Here is a 20,320-nt window from a genome sequence, read left to right on the forward strand (position 1 = left end):
TGAGTAAAATATTGTGGTCAACTGTATCAAATGCAGAACTGAGATCCAGTAAAACTAAGACCGACATTTTTCCACTGTCTGTATTCAGACATATGTCATTAAACACAGGTCTGACTCCAAAATCTTTGACACCTTTTGTTAGCAGAATTACTCAAAGAAACATAGGGGTTGGTTTGACTGAGGGTTTTACCAGAGCTCAAGCGATTAACCTTTGTATTTGATTCAAATCTGCATATAAGGTTGTTTTTTTTCCCATAGTTAAATTGTAGTTTAATTTGTCTATGTGTGCTCTGATTTCTGGACAGTTTCATAAATAAAAGACAAAATTCTGTTAACAGAGTAAAACAATATTCCCTTATTTCAGCCTCACATCAGATGGGGCATCTGGGTTAAAAGTGGGCTAATTGGGTACAGACTGGGCTTTTATCGGGCGAATGGCTCGCACATGGTTTCAGTATTACGTGCTCTGCGTGTGAAGGCTTTGTAGGGCAAATAAATGAGGCTCCAAAGGGATATAAGAGGGCTAAAATGGGAACGGGCTAAGAAGGGGGGTAAATGATGGCCCCATATAGTTTTAGTAGCACCAAGCTGACCCAGTTCACCAACTAGGCCCCATCTAAAAACCAGTCACCTCCCACCCAAATGGCACAGACACTGAACCTGTGGACAAACCTACTTGGGACCCAGTCTGAACAGTACTAAATGCACATTTAACACATTAAAACCTTCAGTTTGAGAGTGCACCTCCATGTAAACCAAATATTTGTACATGAATACACTCTTAGTATTCTTAAATAACATCTGTACTTGTAAATAATGCAATCTTTGAATAAATTGGAGGTTTTTAATCAATGTGATGGTTGTACTATAAATTAGAGCTACTATATGACTCACAGTGCACAACAGTGTGTGTGGTATGACCTGCGACTCAGTGCAGTATTTTTACCTTTTTATATTCAACATTGCTTTTATCCTATTACTTGTTCTATAAAGGAATTTAGAACGGAATTTTGTCAAAATTCTGTATTATATTATTGCACCTAAATGTTTCTATATGATCATTTTTATCTTTCATTTTTATTTGCTGTTATTGTTTATTTCTCTATTTCTCATTGTTCTTAACATATCTATGTTCCTACTGTGAAGCACTTTGAGCTGCAATTCTTGTATGAAAGGTGCTATAGAAATAAAGTTTATTATTATTATTATTATGTTTGATGGCATTTATATATATCTGTGCATGTAGCCTGTACTGTATGTTGCTGTACTGATCACTATGTTCATTATGTTTACCTGCAAAAGAAGAGGATCTACTGGCTCAGATGCATATCTGGCATATCTATCTGAATAAAGAAGCACAATGTAAACACAGCGAGTGAATAAATGCGCTCATTGGGCGGAACTGTTCTGTACCAACGCGTACCCTACGCCGTCGATTTAACGCAGAACCATCATTCAGGCTTTATTCTACAGGTTGACTTGCAGCATCTTTCTTTCTCTTTGTGTGTGTGTGTGTGTGTGTGTGCGTGCGTGCGTGTGTGTGTGCGTGTGTGCGTGTGTGTGTGTGTGTGTGTGTGTGTGTGTGTGTGTGTGTGTGTGTGTGTGTGTGCGTGCGTGTGTGTGTGTGTTGAGTCACCGCCCACTTGTTTTTTTTTTTTCCTCCCACATTAACATGCAGTAGGTTATTGCTGGCCATCAACCCCCCCCCAAAACTTCATTCCGGGCACCACGATCCTCTAAATAAGTCTGCAGCCCTGGGTTTTCCAGTAAACAACAGAGACTCATCTGCAGACCATCATCAAACATTACGCCATCCTCCGGATGTTTTTTTTTTTTTTTTTTTTTCTTTTCGGCTGCCAGCAGCAGCAGTTGCATGCTCTGCCCAGTCAGACCGTGTGCATCAGCCGGGACTGGTGGGAGGACGCGGGCTCCGACTGCAGCAGCGCCGCGGTGTGTGGATGAGCGGAGCCGCCTGCAGGCCAGCGTCGCCAGCGTCGCCGCGGCGGCTGATGCGCGCAGCTGCGGCCGCGGGGACCGAGACGGTCTCTGTCCCGGGGATACCGTCTCCTTACGTGACTACCAGCCCTCAGGCTCCGCTGGACCTATAATAATATATATAAGGCTCGCAGGGAGGGAGGGAGGGGGCCTACCGCGGTACCCCGCCCGTCTCGCCTCAGTCGGACTGCAGGGAAAAGGGAGCTAAACCGTGAAATCCCCGCACAGAGAGGTGGCAGCGCCCTCCGTCCCGCAGCTCTGCGGCAAAACAAGGTAAGCTCGGCCGCTCTGGTGCGGGGACTGGACTCCGGGCACCGGAGGTGTTCACGCTCCCAGCGCTCATCCTGGAAACGATCACGCTGTAATGGGCTGAATCCAGCATTCAAACAGCCGTGTGTGGGTGTTGCGCCCGTGCTGGTGTTGGGCTGTCAGGGGGGATCGTTATTATATACTTCGGTTTCATACGTGGGTCTTGTGAAAGGGGTGCATAGAAAGTAAAATGACGTAGGGAATTCCCACAGTAATCCAATAGCACACGGTGACACCTCCCCATCCTGCCAGTGCGGTCCTAATGGCCTGCTCGGTCATGTGCGCCAGGCGGCCATGCGCGGCCTCGCTGCCGCACGAATTATCCAGAAATTATTCTACTTGGAGACAAACTGTTATGTAACGGGATTTTTTGCTGACGTGATTTCGCCACAAGCGGGGGTTACCTTTACGTATCTCGTCCCTTCTGCTCTGTGATGTAGGAAGCGCCCGTGTTTATGCCACCAGAGGGACATACATACATACATACATACATACATACATACATACATACATACATACATACATACATACATACATACATACATACATACATACATACATACATACATACATACATACATACATACATACATACTGTACATAATACATACATACATACATACATACATACATACATACATACATACATACATACATACATACATACATACATACTGTACATAATATACATACATACATACATAATACACACACACATACACACATACATACATACATACATACATACATACATACATACATACATACATACATACATACATACATACATACATACATACATACATACATACATACATACACATACATACATACATGCGCACACACACACACACACACACACACACACATACATACATACATACATACATACATACACACACACATACATACATACATACATACATACATACATACATACATACATACATACATACATACATACATACATACACACACACATACACACACACACATACATACATACATACATAATACACACACACATACACACATACATACACACATACATACATACATACATACATACATACATACATACATACATACATACATACATACATACATACACACATACACACACACATACATACATACATACATACATACACACACACACACACACACACATACATACACACATACATACATACACACATACATACATACATACATACATACATACATACATACATACATACATACATACATACATACATACATACATACACACATACACACACACATACATACATACATACATAATACACACACACATACACACATACATACATACTGTACATAATATACATACATACATACACACACACACACACACACACACACACACACACATACATACATACATACATACATGCACATACACATACACACACATACACGCATACATACATAACACACACACACACACACACACACACACACACACACACACACACATACATACACACACACATACATACATACATACATACATACATACATACATACATACATACATACATACATACATACATACATACATACATACATACATACATACATACATACATACACACGCACACACACACACACACACACACACACACACACACACACACACACACACACACACACACACACACACACACACACACACACACACACACATACATACATACATACATACATACATACATACATGCACATACACATACACACACATACATGGATACATGTACACACACAGGTACACACAGATTTTCTGCAGAAACGTCCGTTTTTTTACTTACTTATTACTAACAGCACATTAAAAGTTGTATGTTGTTCTTCTGAGATTGTATTTGCTCAAAACAAAGATTTGCTATGAACAGATGATGATAAATGTAACTTTACTATACTTGCAACACCTCAAAGTTAAAGGTGGGTAGGGAAATGCACAGTACTTGCATACAAAAAGGTAGTTTATTACCCATGTTTATGGACCCAGCATCTTTCCTTTGCTGAATGTTGTCGTAGCGCATGAGTACAAACACATCAGGAAAGGTTGGAAAGGAAACGATGTCTACACCAGCTATGACTTTTATTGCATCTGTGAATCCACATCTTGTCAGCTGAATTTCATTTGTTGGTAAAATTACGTCCGTCCTAGCAACACATAGCAAAAGAAGGTTTTACTGCCTCGTAATGTTGCCATTCCTTCATACAAAACTTAAAAGATGTTCTGGCATTGAAATGAAAGGTAAGACAATGAAGTCACACCTCTAAATGTGTGCAACTGTGTCAAGCTGCTGCTGCATGTTGGCATTCTCCACATATCCTCAGCCATGCCTTTGTAATGTGTGCAGAATGTCAACTTGCTGATTAAAAAATCCATGGATGTCTATGGAAAAGATGACATTCGGAAGGACGCATATATTGCTCTTAACTTTCCTTGGTTTTCTGCATTTATGCTGCCATCACAGAAATCTAAATCACTTTTAGTCAAATGCACTGATCCATCAGAGGCTTTTGGACTTATTGCTGAAAACAGTCTCATGATGCGTTTCCTCCTTGAGTCGCAGTGCCCACTTCTTCCAAAAAAGATCTTGGATGCTGATTCATTTGTCCATGATACACATTTCCGCTGTGTGATGGCCCATGACGGATGATGTTGATGCTGCCTCAGGAAGAGGGTAACATGAGGCTTTTTGTCATATTTATTTTTTTGTTTGGCATTTGTGTCTAAAGTTTCTAAAGTAATCTTTTGGCCATGTGGTTGGCCTGGTGGCCACCTGAGGGACCAGAGATCATTGGTAGCCAGCTTAGGCGTGCATATTTTCCTTTTACAGACTAAAAGTCCTCCAGATTCCTTGAACCGTTTAATCATAAAAAGCACTGTAAGCGGAGAAATATCCAAATGCATTCCAGTTTTCTCAGTCAGCCTTTCTTGTCAATGCTACTTTTGTATGAAATTATGATTATAATCACCTGTCGGCATTTTATCCTTTTTTCTTTTAATTGTCACTGCTTGTGGTAAGTTTCCTTTTTCCTGAAAAGCTTGTGATGAAATAGAATTAAAATGTTTTAGCAAAAGTTGTCAGAAAAAATTATAAAATATCTTGGGTTTGTATGTTCCGCGATGGAAATCAGTGCCCTATTTTAAATTAGCATCATCATACGTCAAATTTTTTTCTTGATTAGTTTGAAACGATTGGAATGGAAGATCAGAGGAGTGTGGAGCATCCCCACCAGTTGGGTAGTCGTCTTTGAGAGAAAATGCCGGTGTTTTGACGAGTGAATGTACCTGACCCGACAAGATCGTTCACGTATTTTCACATATTACTCAATGAGACTTTTACGGGGTGGTGTTGATTTCTTCAGACCCCTCGTGACTGATATCGTCTTTACTTTGGTAAGATTTATCACATCTGCTTTCACTCGCCAAAGCCTCTTAACGTCTTGTTGGGGATCATTATTGACTGCCGTCGGTAGGTTCCCTGTGCCAGTAGAAATATGGATTGCAGGTTTACAGCACATAAGTCAAGACTGTCTCTTGGAGCCATTTCTTAACAACATGTTGAAGATGGTTCCAATGGTCAGAAACAATCCAGGAAGTAGGCTTCTTGATTACGAAAGAAAAGTTATAATCACAATTATTTTCATCAAGATAAAAATCACGATTATTTGATTGCATTTAACAAGCCAGTCAAACATGGTCCAGTTTTTACAGTCTTATATGATCAACTGAAGCCAGACTGTAGACTTTGATTTGATCAATCTAGGCTGTGTACAGACTGTGTGACGATACCCTCTTGTGTCGTAGGCTGCGGGCCGATGCAGCGGGATGCAGGTTGCATCATCAGCATGTGTAGCAGCAAGCAACAAAAAGTGAAAATGAACTGCTCCGTAGTTTTCATGTGTGCTGAAGCAATGTAGGTAGAATCAATGTTAATGGTGCAGTGCCACAAAGAAAGTTGTGTGCAACTACAGACGTGTGTTTGAAGGTGCACAGTGACCCCAAGAACATTGTACCTATTGTTATTTGTGTGTGTGTGTGTGTGTGTGTGTGTGTGTGGTGGTTCAGCAAATAGAAGTGCCAGATTGCAGATGAACGATATGACAATGTATGAAGAGTATTACTCCAGAACTCATAACATGAGCTTGAACCACTTTTGAGTAGGGCTGGGCGACATGACCTCAAATGAATGTTACAAATGGGTCATAAATTGGGCAGTTTTACCTCGATAACGATAAATGTACGATAACCCTTAGCCGACAACAAAAAATGTCTATTTTCAGATTGGCTGATTGGTCGGTAACACCAGACAGCTGCTCTGAGTTGAGAGCTCAGCGCAAAGTAGCGTGCCGTGACTCGTTTGTAAAATGGGCCGTTTGAATTACTGTGCGCTGAAGTTAATTTCTCAGCATAAGAAATGCCATGTGTGGCGTGAGAGTGTATTAACTTGTTGAAATGCGTGAGTCTCACACTAGACAGTCCTGTTCTGTCAGCCGCTTCTTCATTTGAACCATCAGCCATTTTCTTGGGTTTCCCTTCTTGTTCAGACTGGATGGTTGAAGTCACGTGATTACAGACAAGCTGTACACCGTCTTAAAGGGAACAAAACTAGTCTATCAGCACACAGTCAAAACAGACAAAAAGACGTTGAGTTTATTTTTTAATAAAACATTTTTTTTTACCGACATGGGAAGAAAATTGACGTCTCTCATCGCAGTGAATGTTGGTAAAGGTAAATTTTCAGTTTATCGTCCAGGCCTACTTCTGAGACTATCGAATCTTGGATAAAACAAGCTGAAACAGCACCATAACCCCAACACACGTCAAGGCTGAATGGTGAATGGGTTGAAAAAGAAAAAAGGGGGCTAACATTCAGATCAGACGTGGCCTTTTCAATGTTTTGACCTCTATACATTCATACAAATGTGGAAGAATGGCCAAATAATCAAAAGCTGGATGGTGGTTTCCATGAAGCTCAGATTAAGGTACAACCTGATAAGAGACGTTCAGTCAAATCTATTTCATTACGACTTTTTATTTTTGAAACAAAGCTAAATAAATTCAAATTAGGGTAAAAATCCTTAATGACTCAGATGATAAAGCTTCATTAACTTTACAGACTGTAAAGTGTTGGCTAGAATTAGAATTAAGTGGCAAGTTAGGTTTTAAAATGGGAAGAGCCCTCTGCAGGGACGTCACTAACTGCTCGGCGTCTTTATGTATAGCTCATCATTAATCCATGATTAACTTAACCCATTAACAACCAAATACCTCCTTTATCCTCACTGAGGAGCTCAAAGTTCTTTATTTCCCCTTTTCTTTTTGGTCAGGTGGTGCAGATAAATACTGTAGCTCTTTGAGGATATGACGTTTATAAACTCTAAAGGTAGAAATCTGTCTGGCAGTTTACAGGTCATTTTTGACTCACCGAGGCTTGACATGGAGGGATACCTCCCAATGTGTGACTCATTCCAGACATGTATTCCCAGAGCGGTGTATTTAGTGACATGCGGGACAGAGGACAACGTTTCTGGGAAGTGGGAACCCTCTGGCACCGATGCCACAGCCTGTGTTGTTTTAAGGCTCACAAAGCTGCGCCTTGATGTGAACCGCTCAGCCTTCAACTGGCTTCATTTTGGAGAATGTTTCTTGCAATGACTTTGTATTTTTGTGCAAATCATTGGATTTCACCTTTCTTATTATATAAAGAATAATAACTGAATGCTTTTGTGTGGTGGTACTTAATTTGTGTTATTAAGACTTCTGTCATGCTGGCTGTGCACTCCTTCATTCTTAATTTTATGTGTCAGTGTGGCGCAATAAAACCAGTGTGCCACTGTGTGTGTATGTGCTCGTTCTCAAGGTGCCCACTCTGTCAGGCTGTAAAGTACTGCAGTCACCTCCACAGGGGCAAAGAGGGGTCCCTCTGCTGACACCTACAGACACACGCACACTCACACAAACGGAGACTGAAAGTGAGACTAAAGCTGGCATGAAGGCACCACCAAGGCACAAGGTATATCCAGATAACAAAAAACAAAACCCATACAGGAAATAAATATGCCTCTCTGATCTAATCACACAAAGATTGAACTTTGGCCACATTTCCTGCCACATACATGGAGAAAATTAGGAACTGAATACCGTCTCAGCAACATGACAGCATCACATTAGAGCAGTGTAAACCTTTTCTGGTTGTTTATAAGAAAATGTTTGCCTCTCTGTGCAAATTGTGTTTAAAAACATGAACAACTCCCCGTCAAAAACCTGTCCATTATGCTCAGAGGCGATTCTAGAGTCTCTTGGGGCCCTGGGCAAATATTCACAGGGGGCCCCTCCAACTAATTAATCAACCTTATCTAGTAAATAATCTGACAATAATTTAAATGTTTTTTTTTTGACAACTGGCACACGACGTACATTTATTTGCATCCATGCACCGTAGTAGCCTTAGTAGCAGTACTCTATAACTTAGCATTCTTAGCTTAGGGCGTTCTCTGCCGGCCGACCACTGTCATTGCAAATTCTCCTCATTGTCATTGTTAGATTGGTCGGCCCTTGGGGGCCCCCCTTTTGGCTCAGGGCTTCGTGCATTTGTCTGGTATACTGTACCTGTATGCAACCTCGGATTATGCTAGCAGTGTCCAAGCATTCCTTTTTTCATGCGTTCACCCCACCCGCCTGTTCCCAAAGGGGGGGAACCCCTGCATTAGGGGAATGTTTTGTGTGACACATGAAATATGGACGCTGAAGAATATATAGCAGTCCTGATTGAAAACTGGGAGAAGCATTTAGTTTTAATTAATAAATGACCAAAGACAAAAAGGGTAGCCAAGTGAGTTTGGACTTGAAGTCAGTAGATTGTCCCTGGATGAGATCTGAAAAATGACTTTCAACATCCAGCATTATAAAGTGAGTGGCTCCGGTGGCTGCGGTGTTACCCGTTAGGTAACACTGGAGCCACCGGAGCCACTCACCGGAGCTCCTGTGTTACCCGTAGACAAATATAAATAACATAAAAAATGAAAGTCACTTACCGCTGACTCGTGTGCAGTTGCCGGGTCCGTACTGTTGGTACTGATCCTTTTATGAGTGTAAGTGTCGATGCAAAACCTAATTTTTACCGTCCCTCGTTGTTGAAACAGCCCGAGGTGAAGTGGTAAGCACACACGATACACCGCAACGAAACAATGGCGACTGTTCTTGTCCCGGCGGAGTTAGTTGTGGGCGTGGTTTCAGGCAGCGGAGGCCGACCTATGGAAATTGCTCCTGTCGTGACTCACGACGGGAGCAGAATCTGAACACTTCGTAAAAGTCACACGACACTGGATGGCTCAGCCAGGCGGCTGTACAGACACTGCAGAATTTGGTTGCTTTCCTCCTTCTCTGTGTTGGCAGGGTGAGGGGAGACCACTTTATATATGTTAAAGCAAGAAAAAACATGTTTTTCATAATAGGTAAATGACAATTTAAAACACTTTCTAGGAAAAAAATCCCAGATACTCTCTTTGAGCAAACACTTGGTGATGGTGGGAAGAAAATGTAACTTTTTTCTTTTAAAAAAAAAAAAGAAGGAAACCTATGGCAGCTTCTTTAGCTGGTTAAGTTGAGGAGAAAATGAGGAAGAAATAACAGCTGAAGGAGGATTAGAGGAGAGACTGTGAGAGAGCTGGGTGACTCCAATCACTTGGGGAAAGTGTTTCATTTCAAATCATCATATTTTTTGAAGAAAAATAAGTGGGATTTTTTTGGTTCACCCAGTCACCCATAGGATATACAGATATAATTACACAGAATTACACTTTTTTTTTTTCAAAATGGCACCGCGCTAGTGGCGACTAGTTGCAGCAGCTCCGTCGATTCGTTTACTTATTGTTTTATATCTGTCTACCTCATAAACATCCTACCTGCTTCTTTTTTTCTTTCTTTCTTGTACTGCACTACTTTTATTTTCATTCCAATGTATATACTGTTTATATTTTGTAATTATATATTTTTTTTACTTTTTTTACCCTTTCGCTGCATGTGTGTGATGTGTGTACTGCTGCTGCACAAAGCGAATTTCCCCACTGAGGGAGGAATAAAGGACAATCTAATCTAATCCAATCTAAAGTGAAAAAGAAAAGAAAGAAAAAATTCAGATTACAATAAATCATCAAAGATAATATACCCAACCAGCAAAAGATTTGCAACACTTGTAGTGGGAGTGTACGTTGGTTTGCACTAAAGATTGTGAAGATTCAACATGGTGTTATAATTTTGGCATTAGGTATGTAAATAGATATACTGTATATAAAAACATAATGCTCCCATTGTGGCTGCCAACCACGCCTGCCACAAGAGACCTAAGGCAAAACAGAATTTCACACTGTGCTTCAATAGGAAAACAATAGCCAGTCAGAAACAGTAGTGTGAAATTAATGCCAAATTCATAGAAATGAAGGTGTGTTCTGTGAAGGTTTTCCTGTAAGAACATACCCAGGACAACAGCAGTCAGGCCAGCACTGTCAGGCCCATCTCTGTTGCAGATGTCCTTGAGTGATAGGCTTGGCAACTTGCATGTCAACAGCATACATGTCAGTTAACGTAACGGAAGAGTTAAAATTAGAAAAGCAATATCACTTCACGGCTATCATGCAACACTTGATCTATGTTGGCTTGCTGAGAGTCAGTCACTAATCCAGGTCAAAATGCAGAGCAGAGGAGTCTGGATTATAATCAGCCATGGAGTATTTTAGAAGAAAAACCACTGGATCAAGTCCAGATTACTTAATGCTTCCCCTGAGGTTGCATTTAGGTCCTCGTTGTTTGTAGTTGGTTGACAGACTCTTCATCTTCTCTATTCAGTGAAATGGATAAATCCATTTTCAATGCCACAGCAGTGGTTGACAAAACTTGACAAACATGGGAGGAGGGCAAATACTGAGCCTCAAGAACCCTTACATAACCAGTCAGTCGCTAGAGATACACTTAGTTTGGAGTCTTCTTTAACTGAGTAAGCTTTTACCTGTTGAAGATGGATGTGGGCCTTCGAGTGGGTGCAGTTTGACTTGGTGTATGAGGCCGTGAGCCCACGTGAACTGGATTTACGCATTCCTGCATCTGTGATGGTTTTATTCTCTCATAAATCCCTGTGTGTGTGTGTGTGTGTGTGTGTGTGTGTGTGTGTGTGTGTGTGTGTGTGTGTGTGTGTGTGTGTGTGTGTGTGTGTGTGTGTGTGTGTGTGTGTGTGTGTGTGTGTGTGTGTGTGTGTGTGTGTGTGTGTGTGTGTGTGATGAGGCCACGCTCTGGTAATCTTGTTGAGTCAGGGACGTCCAGGCTTTCCTTGCATCAAATGCAACAGATCCCATTTCAATATCAGGCTTGAAAAAAACAGCCAGTGCACACACGGCGGTGCAGAGGCCAATTCATCAATTCTGTTCAGTCACTTCAAAGTGGGAAGAAAATTGATTCAGGCCCAAAGTCGAGACTCGTATATCTCTTTTACTGTACTTTTTCATACATTTTATGGCAGAAGATCTGATTTAAACTGATTTTAAATCTTTGCATGTTAAAGGAATTTCAGTGTAAGTGCTTTGCCTCTGCTTGGAGATCAAAATGTATGGTCAGAGAGCCTTGTGATAAAGATGAAAATACTATCATTCATAAGAGTAACTCATGAAGGTTTTACCCACAGCGTAACGCTGACCTCAACTTCAGTTTCTCTCTTTTGTGCTTCTGTTTCCTTGATGGATGCATCAGAGAAATGTGATAGTTGATGCAGTGAAGGGACAGCAGAGAGCACTGTGAGAAAATAACAAGCAAGATATTTTGGGAAAGGTTTTATATGGAAAAACAACAGGACTTCAAAACTCCAAGTGTCTGACAGCAGCTTGTTTTACTTGTTTTTTTTTTTGTACAAATTGATAAAATATAATAACCGAGTTTTAACTGTCAGGTTTCAGATTTCATGTGATCATCTTATACGACTCTGAAATGGGGGAAGTGAGTCTGCTTTAAAAGAGATATTCTGCCCTTTTTACATTTGTTGACAAAGGTCATGATGATGTACCTGTGATGTGATTTGATCAGAATACGGTGTGAATACTGTATGAAAGTGTCCTTTTCAACCGTTCTCTCACAGCTCTATTCGTAGGAGTAGCCAGACGCTCCACTCCTCTCCACTCTTCTTTTCTGTAGGATGCACTTCTTTTGAAAGCAGTGTTAGAACCATAGACTGTATAAGAAGAACTATACCACCTGTGATGTTATTCACATTTCTGAAGCCAGTTTATTGGGGATGGTATACCCAGGTTAATCCAAAACTAGGCAAATGGGCGGCACAAAAAAGCCTGGCATTCGGATGAAAAAAACCCAACTTAGCTCAGTTACATCAAACTAACTATTTTAGTTTAGTCTGTGTTTACCTATGATGTGAACTAAAGTTACTTTACATTTATTCTGATTGAATCTGTCCTCATTTAAGATTCTTTCTTTGATAGCTACATCTGAAATGGTGGTGTTCTGCCATTTTTTGCTGCTTTGCCAAAAAATGCTACCTAATGGTTTTCTACCTTTGTAGAGCTACAATTTTATTGTGTGTTTTACTCCCTAAACCAAGTCCTTTTCCCCCAAGTGGTCCTTGTCTCTTGCCAAGCCGTCATTGTAAATAAGAATGTGTTCTTAATGACCTGCCTGGTTAAATAAAGGTGAATAGCCGAATGAATATCAAATAAAGCGATAGAATTGTTTTTTTCTCTCTTTATCGTATAATTTTCACAAAGTGTAATGCAATTCATGTCATGGGTAATGTATTTTCAAGGATCAAATACTCGACATCCCATATTATCCTTTTTACATCGTGCAAGAAATGATTGGCGTCACAATCAAACTTTGAAAATCGACTGTGCGCATGCGCAGAACCACAAAGTAGCATTTTCTGGAAGGGAGCATGGAATGGCAGAACAGTGGCTGTCAGAACCCCTGGCCTACCAGCTACCAGCTATTCCTAGCCTAGCCTAGCCTCGGGCAGAAAAGGCCATACAACCACAGACGTATACGTAAACGCCCCATCGAGTGGTTTTGCCCACTGCTGCGATACGTCAACGTCGCCGCCATATTGGATGTGGCAAGACTGCGCTGTAAACTAATACAAGTAACTTTCTACAAAGACATTTACGTTTTACGTCTCATTTATTCATTCACACACGCACTAATATACTTGGGAAACAGTTAGGCACCAAATATAATATATTTAATTTTCTCAGATGGCAAAAATAAGAACTTTATTGATCCCACATAGGAGTAATTCATGTTATATCAGCTATAGAGAACAAGGTAGTGCCGAAAAACAATATATCCCCCCTCACAAAAATAAGAAAAATAGAGAAACATATTTTCTCATCAACAAAGCATATTTTACATAAACATATTTAAAATGTTTCAAGTAACAAAATAACATATTTGAACCATTTTTCAGTTATTTTAATGTTTGAAAAATGGTTCAAATGTTATTTTATTGTCTGAAAAATGGTTATTATATGTTATTTTGTTATTTGAAAATGTTTAAATTTGTTTTGTTGATGCGCTGGATGGGGCGTCTACGTATATATGTCTATGCATACAACTGCCATCCGTACCTCCCAGGTTGGGCTTGAATAATAGCAGCAGTCTGTTACGACACTTAACAGCGCAACAAGCCATCATCTTTAACATAAGAGTGAATTTACATCGTAATTCACAGCTCATATGTCGAATTCACCAAAGATGCTAAGAGCTAAGTAGCTAAAGTTAACTAAAGTTAACAGTTAACTTTCAATTGTCATTATTTATTTATTTATAAATAAATAAATAAATAAATAAAGACAACAATATATACCCCTAGTTATCCACATATGTGCAGTTTTATATATATTTCCCTGCTAAAGTAAAATAAAATTGTCCTCATACAGTTGTTAAGGGTCTAAAACTTTTTTTTATATATCAGGCTGTAAATATATTTCATTCTGCTGCAGAGTTGGACATTTTAACATGAGAATCAGTCCTAATTTACTGGCTTTTTGGAGCCAGCCTGTAGTGAATTGCAAACCTTTATAATTCCACAATTGTGAGAGCTTTGAAAAGTGGATGTTTATCTTGGTTACGCTTATTGCCAATGCTGATAGAGTAATTCTTCTCAAGTCTGTGTCCTTGATGTCACAAAACCCTACACATTCTGCACCGCTCACTAGGTTACTTACATTCAAACGTACGTGGCCCTAAACAAAGTTTGGGGATTGTGTTGTGTTGAGTTTATGACCCTGTAGTCACTTGATTCATCGAGTACGTGTCGTTTTACGACGTTACTTTTAACAAAACACTGAGCACAAGTATGAGTAACTTGAAAGCTTTTTTTATTTTGTTTTCTTTAAGTTTTATTTACTTTATAGCCTCTTTTGTTTCCTAATCAAATCCAAGCCAACACTCTGTGGCCCGCAGACAAGGCAACAGTTTTCAAAGCATTACTCACAGCTCAGCTTTAGAGACATACCAAGGATATCAGGGCTTAGCTCAGATTACAGCCCACATTGTTTTCCAGTGACTGCAGCACAAATATTTTAGCCAAACATTAGCATTTTCTCATTTACAAAAAATAAAAATGTATTCTTCTATTCAGTGTGTTTAAAACCTGCCCTCTCTGGTTGGAAACTAAGTCACATGCCATTGTTATTTTAAAAACAAATTGGCACATATTGAGACTCTGACAGTGCTCCACAAACAAGTTTCCAAACTGGCATCTGCTGAGTGAAGAGCTTCCTGGGGGGACCGATAACAGATGCTCGTATCCTCTCTCTATTTTTACTGAGGAAGTGTATGCAGACAGAAACATTATAGAGGTTTCTGAAGCATATATATTGCATGTGTGCTTGTGTGAGGGTTGTTTCCTTTCCCAGTGGTCCCATAGAGGTATAACGGCTTACAAACAAAATAACTTTGGTCTACTCTTTTCCATTGAAGGTCTGACTGTTTGCCCCGTCATAGAGAACAAACTAATATTTTGAAAGAATTAAATGCTGCACTTTGTGTGCACCTTACCATTTTGACTCTGGTAAGCATTAAAAGGGGATCTCAAACTGAGTTTAAAGAGAGAGAGAGAAACGACTATCGTTATTGGGATAAATGCCAGAAAGAAAGAAAGAAAGAAAGAAAGAAAGAAAGAAAGAAAGAAAGAAAGAAACGACTATCGTTATTGGGATAAATGCCAAAAAGAAAGAAAGAAAGAAAGAAAGAAAGAAAGAAAGAAAGAAAGAAAGAAAGAAAGAAACGACTATCGTTATTGGGATAAATGCCAAAAAGAAAGAAAGAAAGAAAGAAAGAAAGAAAGAAAGAAAGAAAGAAAGAAAGAAAGAAAACGACTATCGTTATTGGGATAAATGCCAGAAAGAAAGAAAGAAAGAAAGAAAGAAAGAAACGACTATCGTTATTGGGATAAATGCCAGAAAGAAAGAAAGAAAGAAAGAAAGAAAGAAACGACTATCGTTATTGGGATAAATGCCAGAAAGAAAGAAAGAAGGAAAGAAAGAAAGAAAGAAAGAAAGAAAGAAAGAAAGAAAGAAAGAAAGAAAGAAAGAAAGAAAGAAAGAAAGAAAGAAAGAAAGAAAGAAAGAAAGAAAGAAAGAAAGAAAGATTCCCGTTGATGACACTTTTTGTATTGGTATTTTTTTTATCGTTATTGGGATAAATGCCAGAAATTATCGTGATACATTTTTTTGTCCATACCGCCCATCCCTAATTACAACATGCAATCACTGCTTCTCTGATGTGAGAACTTTTTTTTGTCACTTATATTTGCCTGTCTCTCTCCTCTTTCCCCGTCTTTAGGCCGTCATCGCCGCTGGATAACGGCTAAGAATGTGACTGTTTGTGGAAACTGCCAACTTGGACAGCCGGAGAGGGTGTCGGCAGATCTGAGAATTGCACGTATTCTTTCTACCAAATCACAAAAGGAACAGCAGCATGCATCATAGTTCTCACATCCAGCCAGTTCAATAAGAAGCTTCTCCAAGTCTGCACCTTCTTGGATCTTGGTCTTTTGTGGTTTTTGCTCCTCATAATTGCCTTCTCTCCAGTCACACAAAATGCGTCCTTCCCTCGCCACGGCGGTTCTACCCCCCAGGACCCGTTCCCACAATCCACCAAACCTGTCCGTGGGAGGCCGGGAACACCTGTCAGCCCCACGCAGGCGCAGCCCTCACCTGCGGCACACCCTCAGCCCCGAAAACCTGCGGACTCTGGCGGAGAGGGGGGGTGGATCCATCGATACCACCTCGGTCGTCAGCGGTCCCATCGGGCTCACGCGAGCCAACAGCGACACAGACCTGGTAACGTCCCAGAGTCGGTCTTCGCTAACGGCCTCCACTCTGGACCACACCCTGAACCGAGGCCAGAACCTTGTAATATCCTGGGACATCAAGGAGGAAGTGGACGCTACCGACTGGATCGGGCTGTACCACATCGGTGAGATTGTGATTTTTGTGTTTTAGGTTTTTACTGTAGTTGCTCCTAAAGCAATATTGCAAATCACATGTTACCCAACACGTTGTGAGGAGATGAGTCATAAGAAGCTCAAAACAAAGACAAATTGAGAGAGAAATAGGCAAATAATAAAATACCAACAGTAGCAAAACAGTATTTTTGGAGAAGATGAAGCTTTTAAAAGGATCAATGCAGGAGCAGGAGTCACATCATTTTCAAAGAGATTGCTACAGAACGTACAAACCTTCACTCAAACAAAACATGTCTTCATTTACACACAGTTTTGGCTTTATACACCACCACAGTGAATTTGAAATAAAATGATTGCTTTGTAATCAAAGTGCCAACTTTTGGCTTTAATTTGAGATGTTTCCAAAAATATGGCATTTGTCATTTAGGAATTATACCCATTTAAAGCAAATTATCTTAACGTTCAAGGTCTCAAAAGTTTCATAAGTCTAAATATAACCATCATTTTAAATGCCTGGGTGAAAATCCTTTATGGTCAACGTCTGTCTGAGGCCCTGGAGCCCTTGAAACGTAATTAAATTCTGAGTTTCCTCTCTGGACATGGTTTACTAGACCTTCGCTGCAGCCGCCTTCAGTTGCTGCTTGTTTGTGACTCTTTCTGCCTTCAGCTTTGTCTTCAGACACTGAAAAGGATGATCTATTGGGTGGAGATCAGGTAACTGTTTCGGCCACTGTAGAATATTCCTTTTCTTTCCTTCTTTAAAGGAGCATGAGGCAGGATTGAGGCAGGATTGATGAAAAAAATCTGTATACATTTTAAGTTTTCTAGTTATAATGTCAGGTGAAGCATTCCAAACCAAAAAGAATGAGCCCTCTAGTGTATCTCTCCGTTGCCTTGAACAGGCTGTGTGCTGCAAAATGTGCTGCAATTGTGGGGCCGAATTTCCCGCGCTGGGCTGCGGATGTGACGTCACATGACGCTGCATGTGCGTTCTCCCCGTTCTCCCGTGCCGGCTTCACTGTTGTCTGCAGTACCCCCAACGGCCGTCGTGGTGAAGGGTGGCGCTAATGAATCTCATTTCTGAAAAGGAGCCTCATGCTCCTTTAAGTCTTGACTAGCTTTTGCAATAATTTTCGGGTCGTTTTCCATTCACACTCTTTCAGTTTTGCAGCATTTTGCTGAATGTGGGCAGAGAGGATAGCTCTATACATCTCTGACTGCATCTTCCTACTTCTGTCAGCAGTCACATCATCAATAAACACCAGTAAGTCCCTCTATTGGCAGCTATACGTACCACAAGACTGCATCTACCATGTTTGGGCACATGATGCTTTGGATCATGAATCATTAATGTGATTAAAGCTGAAAGTTTACACTTTGATCACATCTTGATTGTTTTTTTTAATTTCATTTTAAACTAATTATGGTGCTGTATAAAAGTAAAAACAAAAGATCTTTGTCATTGTCCAAATACTATAGGATCTAATGTATGTATTTCTATCTGTTTTCCCAAGTCTTGTACAACCTGAAAATATAAACTAATGTGCACACTAGGGGTGTGTGATATGGCAAAAATATTATATCACGATTTATAAAAAATAAAATCACGATAGTAAAGCCCGCAATTCGCTATGATTTGTCGGGCAGGTTGACGACGTCAATACGTCTGGTAACTAGGTGCATCAGAATAGAACTGCGATTTATAGAATGTGTCCTAGACGATCCTACGATGTCTGCAGTTTGAAAGATTGTCTTCACGTTGTAATCCTTCACGATCTAATATCCTCATATCGCCCCCTAGTGCACACAAATCATAGCAAAACATGACAAATCAGAATTACAAACACCTTTTTTTCAGTTCTTTCGTATACATTATTGTTATATGGGAGGAACTCAAGTCAGCTTGGTAAACAAATGAAACTGTAAACACAGTGGAACAGTAGTGTAGTAATTTAATGCTAACATGCACATGATATATTGTCGTTTGTGAAGACATCAAGTAAAAACAGTGTTTTGCTTTGCATGTTTATGCCATCATTTCTTTTTGTGAAATGATGGGTATGTGAAGCACTGCTGCTCTTAGCTAACAAAGGAAAAATACTAAGATAAAACAAGCAAAAACAAACACAGAGCTGCTGATGTACACAATAAAGCATTTAAACTACCAACATGTCGGCTTTTCCAAGAATGCAATGTGTGAGGTTGACACGATCCCAAACCTTATAATCAATAATGTGAAGTGAAGCTTTTGAAAAGGACGTATGTTACGGCGCCAAAGTATTCCTCAGCTAACTCCAATAACTCATAAATCTTTAGCTATTTGAAAACTGAATAATTTGTTGATGCTCTTCACTCTCAGGCCCCGTTTACACGTAGCCGGGTATTTACAAAAACGGATATTTTCCCCTCTACGTTTTCAAAAAAATCCTCGTTTACACGGACCCGCATGAAAACGCTGTTAACGTCATGCCAGCCAATCAGAATCCTGGAAAAACATCAACAAATGACACGTGTGTAACTTCCAGTTAAGGCTGATTTATGGTTCCGCGTTACACCAACGCAGAGCCTACGGCGTAGGGTACGCGGCGATGCGCACGTACGATGCGCGTGCCGCGTACCCTACGCCGTCGATTGAACGCGGAACCATAATTCAGGCTTCATGCTGCTGGCTGACGCGCTCACAGGCTTGAATGAGCAGGAGGCTGGACGGGGGGGGGGGAGTTACTTTTAAGTGTGACTTTAGAATATAAAACAGGTAAAATACAAGAAAATATTGACGGTGGCCAAACTAATTGTAAACAGGTCGCACACATGACGCTGGTGAGTTTCTGGTGCATAATGTGACGTTCTGAAGCTTAAATCTCCGTTTTCCTCCGTTTTCCTCCGTTTAGACGCAAACGGGAAAACTGAGTTTTTGAAAATCTCCACTTTGGCCGGAGTTTTCAGAAATGATCGTTTTTGATGACTTTGAGCTGCGTTTCCGTGTAAACGAACGGCCAAAACGCATGAAAACGCCTCCGTTTTTGTAAATACCCGGCTACGTGTAAACGGGGCCTCAGAGAGGACTTCACTCTCAAATCTGACATCGCCTCATTAATTCTTGATTGATTAATCTGCAGTCTGGGTTCCTTGAGCCTGCATATCCTAAGTTTGGGTGGAAACAGCCAGTGGAGCTTGTTGTATTCGTTGTAGTCTGCAAATATTCCGTTTTTGTTTGTATTTTTGCTTTCAGTCTATTGCTTGCTTTCTACTAGATGAGGATTTTTACCATCGCTGTAGGGCTCAGTTCTCCTTCACCATATCACAGTGGTGTTAGGATACACTGGACTTTCATAACTTCACATTTTTTTTCTTTAACGTTTCACGACATGATAGCATCTAATTTTGTGTAGATTGCAAACTGTAAATTGTGTAGTTTCACTGCACTGATGTTGAATCATTCAGATCTGCGTTGAGATGTATCTTAGAATCTACAAATTCCCACGCCTTATATTAATTAGACACATTTAGTCTGT

General features: G+C 40.4%; 1 protein-coding gene across 1 annotated transcript in view; it reads left to right on the forward strand.

Moving 5' to 3' along the window:
* The first annotated feature begins 1,716 nt into the window (after positions 1–1,716).
* Positions 1,717–20,320, forward strand: part of hecw2a (HECT, C2 and WW domain containing E3 ubiquitin protein ligase 2a) — a 66,211-nt gene continuing 47,607 nt past the window's right edge. The window contains exons 1-2 of the mRNA XM_061723814.1: positions 1,717–2,268; positions 16,181–16,816. Of these exons, the coding sequence (XP_061579798.1) occupies positions 16,438–16,816 (379 nt within the window). The 5' untranslated portion in view covers positions 1,717–2,268; positions 16,181–16,437. The remainder of the gene's footprint in view (positions 2,269–16,180; positions 16,817–20,320) is intronic.

The sequence above is a fragment of the Cololabis saira genome, chromosome 6 (genome assembly GCF_033807715.1).
Source record: "Cololabis saira isolate AMF1-May2022 chromosome 6, fColSai1.1, whole genome shotgun sequence".
NCBI classification, from domain to species: Eukaryota; Metazoa; Chordata; class Actinopteri; order Beloniformes; family Belonidae; genus Cololabis; species Cololabis saira.